Genomic DNA, 11,475 nt, shown 5'->3' with positions numbered 1-11,475 from the left:
GGTTAATGTACAATGCACAGTAGATACGCATTCCACATGATATAAATACCAATGATCTGTGCGGTGGAAAAAGAAGGTATGTATAAAGCTATAAACAGGGAAACTGAGCTGAGCAATACAAATGGGGTATGAGAATTGGGGGCGGGGGGGGGTATGCGCAGAGATAACGTATAGCAGGCAGCAGCAAGACAGAGCGACACAAATAAGAAACGCTGAGATTCAGGACATGCTAGTCGAAAAAAAAAAGTTCAAATGGGTGGAGATTTGACCTGAGGTAGAGAGATTTAGACATGATGATTGAGACAACAAAACAACAGATAAAAAAGAAAAAGCAACGAGGGGAATCATATCAAAGACTTGTGGAGGCAGACAGCTAATACTTGGACTTCCCGACAAGGCCAAACGTATACGCAGCCTCGGCTTCACTCTTCATCTGGATCATGTAGATCCGCGAGAATCCCACCATGACGCCGCCCTTCTTGGGCATGGCGCCGCCCTCGGTCTCCTCCCACACCGAGACGGCGATACCGGTGCGGGCGACCCGCTCGAAGCAGCTCTCGCCGAGGCAGACATCTAAGAGCACCTCGCCGCGCGTCTTGCCGCGGATGAGGATGCGCTTCTCGGATTCCATGGGCCGACGCGGGGATGCAGCCCCGGAGCTCGGGGGACTTCCGTCCATGCCCTCCGAGAACGTGGTTGAGTCACTCCGGCCGGCTTCGCGAGGCTCGGTGTGCGGTGCAGGCATAATGGTCAGTCGCGCGGCGCCCATGTCGCGCCACTTCGACTGCGTCTCACGCATATACAGTCGGATCTTAGCATTGGACAGCCCGATGCCGTCGACGCCCTTGATAGCGGCGGCGATGCGACCAATACCCGAGGAAGGCGATGCGTGGGAGCCGAGGGAGTCGGAATAGAGACTGTCTTCCTTCTGGCCGTGACCGTTGCGGGATGTCAGAGAGGAGCGCGAGATGTTGAACATCTTGCTTCCGGCGCCGAAGCGCTTGAGAGCGGAGAAAGCGCTGCTCACAGTGCCTACGCTGCTATCGGAGTTGTCGGCTTGCGATCGTGGGGAGGTGGTGGCAGCACGGTAGCTTCGCCTGCGCCGGGGCCAACCAAACAGGCCGCCGCTTCGGCTGGGGGCCTCCTCGGGAAGGGCTTGGTCGGCGTACGGACCTCGGGCGTTCTGCAAGGCGATGTAGGTGGGGTTGTTGATGCGCGCGTGGTTGATGAGCCCATACAGGACCTCGCACTCATCTGCATTCCGTGAGCGGAACATGATGTTGTTACTCCAATTGATCTTCGAGCGTTTGGTCGGTGGGGAGCGAATGCTGATGTCGATCGCTGTACCACGTCGGATAGGAACAAGGGGGGTAAGCTCAAGCGCAACCAGCGGGCGGAGCTTTTTCAACGTGGCTTCATCTTCCATCCCCATAGGAGCATCGCTCATATTGTACGCCTCAATCAGCCCGGGGCTAACAATGACCTTGCACTCATCGGGGAATATGCTTTCCCAAGAACCCTTATCGGACCAGGCAAAGACGGCAGCGATGGCGGCAGACGACTTGGCGGGCTGCGACGGAACCGATCTATACCCGCCCTCGGATGCTGCATTTGTCAAGGACAAGGAGGTGCTAGCAGAGGTCATGACGGAGTCCTGCACATGGGACTTGGAAAGCTGGCGGGTTGGCAAGGACGCAAGTTCATCTTCGGTCTCGTCGTCGGAGCTGTCCGTTGCCGAGTATTCTGACCCCGACTGCATGTCATAGCGCCGCACAGTTGACGTGTCAGAATCTGAGTAAGAGTCTGAAGCGGTGGACGGTTCATACTCGTGTTTCAAGGGCGAAGAGCCACGACGCTTGAGGCGTCCATTGCCTGGGCTTAGCACTGGAGCATTGGATAGACTTGAGCCGGTCGAACTCGGTGAGCGAGAATGCGGTGGCGGGGCTGGAGGCTCTTCCTGCTCCGTTGGAGTCTCAGTGAAATAGGCCGACTCAATGGCGGAATAATCGTCATCGTCCGAGGTGGATGCCAGCGAGTCAGTAATGTATGTCTGGCTACTGCCTCTTCGGAGCTTGGGGATCACGGGAAGGTCCATCGATGGCACGGAGGACAACCTTCTATCCGGCATAGGCGGCCTTTGGGGGCGATCTTGTTCTTTGGGCTTTTTCTGTTCGACAGGTCTGATTTCCTCGGGTTCTCGGGCCTTGCCCTTGTCCACGATTGGTTCCGTGGGCGTACTCTCGCCGTAGCGCGAAACCCGCTTGGCCTTGGAGCGCTTGAGCCCGTGCGGTCTGTCATCGCCGGTGAAGCTCTTTCGCGGCTCCCTCGCGTGAAGGATAGGTTGAGACCGGGGCGAAGCCTTGGAAGTATTTTCTCCTTCGCCCGTAGCATAATCAGACTCCCGCGTCATTGCACTGTGCAACGAGGTATACGAGTCGTTGGCCCATGAAGATCCGAAGGTACCTGGCTCAGAGAATTGGTCACGAGGCGTCAGAGATCGACGCTTAGCTCGAATCTCAGCCTTCTCTCCAATCGGTATGTTGACGTTTGTCGGACTTGGAGGCGCTCGCTGTACTTGAGAAGCCTCGGTGGAGGATGAGATCGTCTGTGCCCGTTTTCGTTGCTTGGCTCGGTCGATGAAGCTCTGAGTACGGCAGATTGCCGGTGGAACAGGGACTAGACCCAGCATCTGCACCCATTCATTCCCAATCTCCTCCTCCTCGATCTGAAGAATGAGAAGCTCCTGCCATGCTTTCTCCTGCCCTGGAGCGCTTCGCAACATAACAATAATCTCCCCCTTAGTATCTCCATTCCGCGCAGAGACGCAGTTCAGCGCTATGGGAGGGAACAGTAGCCAACGATCCGTATGATCGATCTCACAGATCAGGAGGTCGCCTTCCCCTCTGTTCTGTGGGGTGGCGTCTCTCAAGAGAAGTTCTGCACGACAATCGATCATTTGCCCACTGGAATGGTACAGAGATAGATTAAAGAAGTCACGGGCACGAACTCGTCGAGACCGATTCACGGTCACCTCAGTCAGAGCACCCAATGTCGCAGGATCGCGCGCGCGTGTCGCATCAATGCTGGCCGCCGACTCGTCTTCAAGCCTGGCTCTTTCCTCCCTCGCACGGCGACGAGCTTCTGTCACCAACGTCTGATAGCCCGAGGCGATTTCTTCTGCTTTGGGGGATGGTTGCAGCGTCTTGATCCCCTTGAAGGTCTTTGCAAGGTATTTCAGGCGCACTAGTGGTCGCTTCAAGAGATAGGCAACATCGACTTTTTCGCCGTCGCTATCCACGACGTCCCCATTCTCGTCTCTTGCCATGCCCTCGTCCAGGCTCTTGGTGTCGGCATTTTCTGCCCCTTCTCCTTCCTCCAAGGGCGCAAGATTCACGATGACGTCCTTGAATCCTAACCGCCAGGCTTTCAGGTACTCGCGATACACCCTTTGTGCCCCATGTGCCCAGTTCAGTAGCGCATCGACATTGTCTTCGGGAATCCGCTTGTGCAAGGTCTTCAGCCGCTCAATGGCCACACCCATATCGACGATGGGCTTGCTGAAATTGACTTCGTCTTTGGGGTCCGCGGACGGTCGAAACAGACCAGCTGCGATTGCAGAATCAGACCGTGAAAGCACGCAAGTCAGGAGGACAGGAATCACACCGCCGACCAAAGTCTTCAGCTCACGCATATACTTCGCTTCGTCGGCAGACAACTCCTTGAGTATGTCTGGGATGGTCTCCGAGGCCACACGGTTCTTCGTCTTCAAGCTCCTCGCAGACCGAAGGCTTCTGCTCCTGCTGTTTGGGGCTGACAAGACTGAGATTAGATCGTCATGGGTAGTGAGTCGTCTTTTAAGTTGGGAGGAAACCACAGGCAGTGAGTTCGGGTCGAATGAGTCCCGCTCTTCGTCGTCTTCCTTTGCCTTGGCTGAAGATTCCTGCGTTTCCGGAACGGATGCCGCTGCAGCATTAGCTCCTTTACTCATTGACTCCACAGAAGCGATTGTAGTTAGAGGGTGCGCTCCAGTGGTAGGGATAGGCTTCGTGCGCCCCAGCGGTACAGGCGCACTGTTACCAGACACTTCCGAGCCCTCAGAGAGCGGATGTGTTCCAGCCTCAGACACATCATCCTTCATGTCACGAGGACGCTCTCGGAGAGGCAAATCTTTGCCTCTGGATGATGGTCGGCTGCCTGTGCTTTCACCGTGCTTCTTCTTCGATGAGGCACTACCATCTCTGTGAGCTCCCGAACCCCTAGCAACCTCTTCCTTTGGCTTGGCTCGGTCGCTTGCCGGGGAATTCCCATCTCCCTTGCTTCGCCGCGACGGCGCGTCTTGGCGGGGAGTGTCACTATCCAAGGAATGCTCCACATCGCTCCCATGCGACTTTTCGGATTTGGTGGTCGGTTTACCATTGCCAAACCTCATCTTCAGCGGCGCCGGAACCTCTACATCCGATTCGATACCCTCCGAAAAGGGGTCTGGAGTATTGGACAGCCATGCTTGGATTTTGGCGCCCCGGGGTGGTGCTGGTTTGGGTGGCTCGGGTTTGCCAAATATTTCTTTTGATGCATCTAGCATGTGCTCAAAGATCCCTCCTTTCGGTGGTTTCGCGGCCATCCGGGCTTTAAGCGCATTGAGGCCAGGCCCTTTAGGGGACGGAGCCTTGGGCGTCGGAGCCTTGGGCGTCGGGTTAGAGCCTCGCGCGCGGCGCCTGGACAATTCCGAGAAGTCCGCCTCGCTCGTTGCCCACTCTGAGTCGTCGTCTAGAGGCAGATCCTTGTATTTCGAACTTTGCGGCTGCTCTGATTTGGCACGAGTATGCCCTTTCCCCGAGGACGGTCGCGAAGTCGACTTCGAGGATCCATTGTGCGATCCACTGTTCTCCTCCCCCCTTTCCTCTGGTATTGTCTCCACATCCCGCGATGCACGGGACTTCCTCCGCTCCCTCGTCGCCAGATCCGTGGAGCGGTCCCGGTCGCGACTTCGTGATGTGGGGGGCGAGATCCCATCGTCGTCCTTGCCCGGATTGCGCGCCGAGCGTAGTGCATCGTTTGTTGTGTACTCGGAGATGCGCTTGGGGGCCGGTAGTTTCGCGGCAGCGGCCTGAGCCTGGGTGGGCGTCCGATTCAACTTCCAGTGCTCATCACTGATGACTCGTTTGCGCGGGGTGCTTTGGCTTCGCATTCTGGTGATTACGGAGCTGTTGGAGCTGCCGGAGGGCTTTTCATTGGCGAGTTTAGGCTTGGATTCGGCGGCGGAGTTGTTCTCCTCCTCATCGTCGTAGTAGACTCCGTCGTTGGCGGTGATCACCCCTCCTCCTTGCTGTTGCCATTTGCGCACTTTTTCTCGCACGGAATTGGTATCGTAGATTCCCAAAGGCCGACCGATATCGAGGGGTTTTGTCTTGGTGGGTGAGACTTTGGCGGCTCCCCCGCGGTTGGAGGGACGCTGCGGATGAACAGGAGATGGCATGGAAGTCTATAAGCTCGGATGGATTTTAGCATGATGTTTTCTGAAATATAGAGCTTCAACTTGGTTTGAAACTGTATTGGAATGCATTGGGTTGAAGGTGCGAAAATTCGCGGTGGACATGGCGCGACGGCAACCCGCCGACGTCACTTTAAATGTTTGTTTATGAGGGGGAGGGAAAAGCTCACTCACTAGTAAAGCTCAGCACAACAGCTCATGCATAACTACCCTGGCAGACAACAGCAGGGAAATTGCAGGAAATTACAGGGAATAAATGAATTGCAAGCTTCTAGGAAGATCGTTGAAAGGAAGTCGAATCGAAAGAGATAGAAGCGAACATTCCACCAGGGAAGAAGCGAAACAGGCGGTCAAAAGTAGATCGGGTCTCTCTCTCTCTCTCTCTCTCTTTCTCTCTCCCTCTTTCTCTGATGCGGTCTTTCACCGGCCGAACAATTTAAACCACGACAATTACCAGCAGCAGATTTTGGCTAAATTGAGTTCGAGATGCTGGTGAGAAGATGATCAGTCATTGGCCGGTCTGACTGCTCGTTTTCTCATTCAAACATCAACAACCCCTCGGGAGTGCTGGGTTCAAATTCGAGTGAAGGGGGGGGCAAAGCAAAGGATTGAGCTCGGATGAGGGGAGAAAGTGGAGAGTTTTGGGTTGTATACTCCGCCCGGGACTAACAATTCTTTTTCGCAAACGCTGGAGCAAAAAGCCGCAGGCTGCCCGGGAAACCGAAGCGCAAAGACGAACGAACGAACAATCCATTCACATCACATCCAGATGACTTACTTTGTGGTCATGAAATCACACTGGCGCCCAATCCGAGCCAGTCAGTCGCTGGAGCCAGCCACCGAGAAAGAGGCAATACATGAATTTAAGGCAACCTTCTCCTTACTAGTTATGCTCAGTTGAGTTTCTGGTCAGGCTGCTCCGATATGCTTTTTTGCGACCGGTGGTTCGTTGGTCATCCATCAGGTACATATACGCACGAGGACGGGACTGATCACCCTTTAATATATATACCACGGAAATGATGGAAGGAGTGAGCTGCAAGGTTAGTAAGATGCATCATGGCTGCTGCTGCTGCTACTGTTGTTGTTGTCGCTGCTGCTGCTGGCTAATGATATCTTCAGTGGTTCTTGTCTCACGCCTGGACCCTCTTCCCCCCCCCCCTCAAGTCAGTTCTTCGCACCTTTTTCCTCCATCCCTCCATCCCTCCCCTTCCCTGGTCCCAGCGCTCTGCACGGACGCCACGAAGTATATCCTACGCAGCTTTCTCCCCTATAAAGAGTCCTCCTGACCGAGCGCATGAGGAATTCCTACTTCACAAGGTTCTTCCGTCGATTCCCGTCTCTTTGTCCAAGTCCTCGTTCCCTCTCTCTGGGTCCTCGCCCCATACGTGATTGACGTACAGAACATGCCAGGATAAGAGGTCAAGCTCCTTCCCCACGTCCTCGACTAGGTAACAGACTATCTCATCCTCGACAGCGAAACAAGCAAGAAATCAAGAGGCCTAGGACGGTCCACTACGAAGTCTACGCGTCAGAGTGGGCCAAGAGGAAATATAGGGCACTGCGTCCTGGGCGCACTATTGATTATTTGTGCTAACCTAGTGATTGCTTTCTCTGCGTTGTCATGCAATCGGTGCTAAGTGTTTATCCCGATCCCAACTCAGTGCTGTCAATCGTGACGACGTGAGCGAGATTGATACAGATCCCCTCTCCATCTGAGCAATCATGATGGCATGTGTCGAGTTCCTGGCCGGAATATTGATCCTCCTCGCTAAATTTAAATTTTCTTGATGCACTTAAAGGTTGTTTCCCCCAGCCTAGAACCACCCCGCGCAGCAAGTCGGGCCTAGCGAGGCTCGCGGTAACTTATCCAATTCCCTTCACCCACCAACCCCCGGTTCTCCAAAACCGCCCAGATCACAATGACATCATACCTATTTTCTGAGATACTATCGCGCCTTGTGTTGTGCCGATCTTGCTTCCAGAGCCGTAAAAGCCGCGGATATACTCCGCATGCTCTGGCAGAGATAATCTGTCCATTCCAGTAAGCATCAATACCACGAACCCGCCCACGAGGAAAAGACTGACAGAATGGAACCACGATCCAGACGAAGTTCATCAAGAAGTAGTAGATCCAAAAATAAAAAGCCTCGGGACGACAGTAGGCAATTCCATGCACGTAGTGATCGAATAAGCTGGTGGCATAGTACAGAACATCGCCATACAGGTGGCTCATGCAGACAATGATCTGAAAGGGGTGACGCAGAGAGTGGTGCCTCGCAATCAAATATGCGACCAGGAAGCATAAGGGGCCCCAGACCAGCTACGATAATTATTCGTTAACTTAAGGGTCATTGTTGAATTTGTGAAAAATTCCCGCCAAGCATTTCGGGGGGCCTTTCGAAACCTACCACCGTGATGGTCTCCATGCAGAGAACGAGCGTGTCTGCGGTCATGTACCGCGAATCAGACAGGGCATATTCCTTCCAGAGCTGCCCGAAGAAGTCTTGAGCGGATGCCATGTGGTTATGGTGGATTATGAAGTATCCTTCGAAGAAGCAGTGCAGAAACCCAGCTGCAGTGGTGATTTGGTTTACTATGTTAGCACACTAAGGCCAACTGCCACTGAGAACTGGAGGCAAGCCCTTACAGCACACAAACCACAGAATGGCGATTCGGTCTTTTGTGGGTATTTGAGGTCGTTTGAAGCCGGTCAGCATCCAAGTAGCCCCCAGCAAGCCCGTCATACCCAGGCTGGCTGTGGTCAGGATGGTGAGCAACGGAGCCTCATTAGGCGCGTAGTCCTTGATGAGTGCGTCAATGGGATAGAATGGATGGGAGGGGGTCGGAAGCTCCATTTGGTTGCAACTGTTGGTCGAGATGATTGAGAACTGGCAGGATTTCTTAGCCTTGAAGCCTTAAAATCCCCTGTAGTAGGTGGTTTAGTTGCAGAGCTGAATAACCTGAACGTTGGGAGCAGCGCAGATCACAACAGTGCGGAAGATATATATTGGAACTGAATTGGGATTGAGGTCTGACAGGTGTTGGTTGGACGAGACCTCACATTGAAACCTATAATATTAGTAGTATTCTCAATCCCCTTGAGATATTTAAGCTCTATGACACTATCTTGACTGACTACCCTATATCTACTACTCTAATATCATACCTCAATCATGCTGCGCTCTTCCCTCGATCCATTTGTTGATAGCAAAGATCACGGGATGATCCACTAGCCCACTCGGGCTAGAACTAGAATTAGACACCTGAGGCCGCGAGCTGCCGGCGGTTCTGGAGGTCCTCCCGTATTCCGTATTCCGTACTGCGTAATCAATCACTTAGACTTACCGACTCCACGTCTCCAGCTGCGACAAGCTAAGCTACTAACCTTAGCTGCTGTTACCTGCTGCCGATCGCCCTCCTGGTTATCCCACCCCATGGAGACTGTCACTCTCTTTGTCTATTTGATTTCTTCACTCCGTCACACACAATCCTGCAATGGCCCCTGGTCCGTTTAAAAGGAAGCCCTTGGGTCTCGATGTGCCCCGCACTGTTGCGGTAGAGTCGCCGCCTGGCATTGCGGCTCTCTTCGTCATTCGTTTCGACATCAAAGCTGGGTACGTACATCTTCACCGGTCAAGGAGCTTGCGCTGAGAGCTGACTCCACATCAGTTATGTGATCTTCTGGAAACGAACAATCCCCGGGGGTAAGTCGTAGTGACAACATTTCTGGTGCCACCCCCCCGAACTGAACCCGATCGACCAGTTGATATCGAAGGAGCGGTGGAATACAAATCACTCCCATCCGGTTTACACAATGTGTCAGAGGACTTGGTGTAAGTCGGCGATCGCATTCAGATGATATATTGGCTGCTTGCTCATGGAAAACTCCGTTCTTCCAGGTACTTCATCCACGAGCAATATGCTGGCATTAGTGCTTTCGTCAACTGGCCTGCGGAGGAGGCAGAGCGCAATGCGAAGATGTTCGCCATTGGGGTCCTCGTACCCTTAAGCTCAGGAAGACTAGGAAAGAGCTGGAGACATGCGCCCAAGCTGAAGGAATTGGCGCAGTGAGTGACCTTCGAACCCTTCGCGTGCGTCGCAATGTGCCTACCTCTGACATCTTGCGATCGCTGCAGGAGTTATGCCCAGGATATGTCCAAGACCCAGCCCCTTGAAGACTACTGGGGAGCTTTTGAGACTCGCGACAGTGACAGTGCCATGCCCCCCGATTCTCCGTTGGAATCCCCGCTCAGCTTTCGTCTGAGGGCCCACGGGGACCGGCCCGACAGCATGCTTCGGAGCCGCGCATTCAGCGATGCGATCATGTTGGAAACGCCCAGGCCGGCCCTGACGCCCTTCCACCCAGCTTCCTCGCTTCCAGATTTCCTTGATTCGTTCGGTCCCCTCATTTTTCCTCTGTACAGAGCAGCCCTGCTGCGTAAGCGAGTCCTTTTCATGGCAGAGCCTCCAGTTCATGTTCCTTGTAGTTATGGTATGTTCAACCGTCCGGCTACTTGCCTTGCTTCTGACCGATCTCGCCCCAGTATATGATCTATCTTTATTGGCCTCGTTGCCTAATTCGCTCCTTCCCCTGCTCCCTCAAAACGGGCTCCCTCCTCCCCGACCGCGCCCCTTGTTCAACGTGGGCATACACGACATCCCCTACCTTGCTTCCTTTGTGGGTGCCTCGCCCAAGACCGACCGTGACTCGGCCTGGATTGCCTGCAGTACGGACAGCGTCTTAAGCGTGAAGCCCGAACTCTTTGATGTCCTAGTCACCTTGCCGCCCCCACATTCCAGAAACGCTGCGGAGAAGGTGTTCCCCACCGTCTCTATCTTCCATACCCAGCCCACAAAGGGAAGAACGCCCCAGTCAGTCGTCCTGAAGGCGACCCAGCGAGATGCGCGCCGTTACTACACTCTCTGCAGGGGTCTCCGCCACGTGTCCCAGAACGAGGACGCACAAACCGACCCTGACGACGACTCCGACGCGGCATCCACCTACTCCTCCAGTCCCATCGTCGAGCCCCTCTCGTGGGCTCGCCTGGCATACACCTCTTTCATCTGGTGGGCTTCGGCGGGCGAAAAGCGCGACGGTCTGTCCGAAGAGGAGGAAGAAGAGCACCAGATTGAGCAAGACACGCGCCTCCTCGCCAGTGTCGAGACCCTTCCCAGCCCTCCCCTAGGCTCTATTGGCCGGCGCAGCATCCCACCCCATCAATCCGCGCAGCAGCCCCCCGAAATCGCCCTGGTCGCATACTTCCGCCGCCTCACCACCCAGATTTTCATCACCCTCTCCGACGTGATCGCCCGCCACGACAGTCGCAATCTCCCGGATGACAACGACGACGACGACGACAATGAACCACCGTACGAAGACGACAACGAAGAGGAGTATGACCCTGAAGACGAGGACGACCCCGAGCCCTCCTCCCTCGCTATTGGCCGTCATTCCCCCCAAGCAGACGAGGACGACTCCCGGCGGCCCCTCCTCTCTCAGCAGCAGCCCAGCGAAATCCGCAATGGCAGCGCCCACCCACACGACTCCGACCCTGTCAAGATCACCTCCGAGGATCTGACGGAGATGGGCCTGGACGTGTGGAGCGCCGCCGACCGGGTCTTCGTCGAGGAGCTCGTCCTGCTCTGGTGGGGCCGCAGGGCGTACGTCGACAGTGCGCGCCTCAGATGTTGTGGTGTTTCGCTCCTATAAGTGTGATTTGTCTGTCTGCTTTCCCGTGCGCAAAAACTAGCATGATACTCGCTAGCTTTTTTTTTCTGGTTTTTCTGCTCTCTATCTTCTTGCCAAATCGGTAACGGATCTTTCTGCTGCACGCTTGAGAAGACATAGTATATATCATTATCTAGTCGCATGGCAATTGTCATATAGTAGAGTCTCAGTCTTTCGCGCTTGGGCGTAAGTCAATCCCAGGAAACAAACAACTGTACCTATTCTAGATATCAACCCATCGACAATATTCTGG

General features: G+C 54.5%; 3 protein-coding genes across 3 annotated transcripts; 1 reads left to right on the top strand and 2 right to left on the bottom strand.

The window, feature by feature from the left end:
• Window positions 1-18: 18 nt before the first annotated feature.
• Window positions 19-5,940, bottom strand: BP01DRAFT_40084 (uncharacterized protein). Its single transcript, XM_025578594.1, has 2 exons — window positions 5,666-5,940; window positions 19-5,482 (listed from the first exon to the last, which is right to left on the bottom strand). Exon 2 carries the CDS (start codon window positions 5,474-5,476, stop codon window positions 374-376), a length of 5,103 nt encoding a protein of 1,700 aa, XP_025431794.1. The 5' UTR covers window positions 5,477-5,482; window positions 5,666-5,940; the 3' UTR covers window positions 19-373.
• Window positions 5,941-7,086: 1,146 nt separating this feature from the next.
• BP01DRAFT_356447 (EXPERA domain-containing protein) lies at window positions 7,087-8,455 on the bottom strand. Its single transcript, XM_025574957.1, has 4 exons — window positions 8,142-8,455; window positions 7,903-8,066; window positions 7,580-7,814; window positions 7,087-7,523 (listed from the first exon to the last, which is right to left on the bottom strand). The coding sequence occupies exons 1-4, from the start codon at window positions 8,347-8,349 to the stop codon at window positions 7,441-7,443; spliced, it is 690 nt and encodes a 229-aa protein (XP_025431793.1). The 5' UTR covers window positions 8,350-8,455; the 3' UTR covers window positions 7,087-7,440.
• Window positions 8,456-8,839: 384 nt separating this feature from the next.
• On the top strand, window positions 8,840-11,449 carry BP01DRAFT_415674 (uncharacterized protein). Its single transcript, XM_025579151.1, has 6 exons — window positions 8,840-9,108; window positions 9,164-9,198; window positions 9,258-9,327; window positions 9,394-9,561; window positions 9,631-9,986; window positions 10,039-11,449. Exons 1-6 carry the CDS (start codon window positions 8,990-8,992, stop codon window positions 11,202-11,204), a joined length of 1,914 nt encoding a protein of 637 aa, XP_025431792.1. The 5' UTR covers window positions 8,840-8,989; the 3' UTR covers window positions 11,205-11,449.
• Window positions 11,450-11,475: the final 26 nt, after the last annotated feature.

Source organism: Aspergillus saccharolyticus (assembly GCF_003184585.1).
Source record: "Aspergillus saccharolyticus JOP 1030-1 unplaced genomic scaffold BP01scaffold_13, whole genome shotgun sequence".
In the NCBI taxonomy this organism is placed as follows: domain Eukaryota; kingdom Fungi; phylum Ascomycota; class Eurotiomycetes; order Eurotiales; family Aspergillaceae; genus Aspergillus; species Aspergillus saccharolyticus.
Note: the sequence above shows the minus strand (reverse complement) of the source record. Positions and strands in the feature narration are given on the sequence as shown.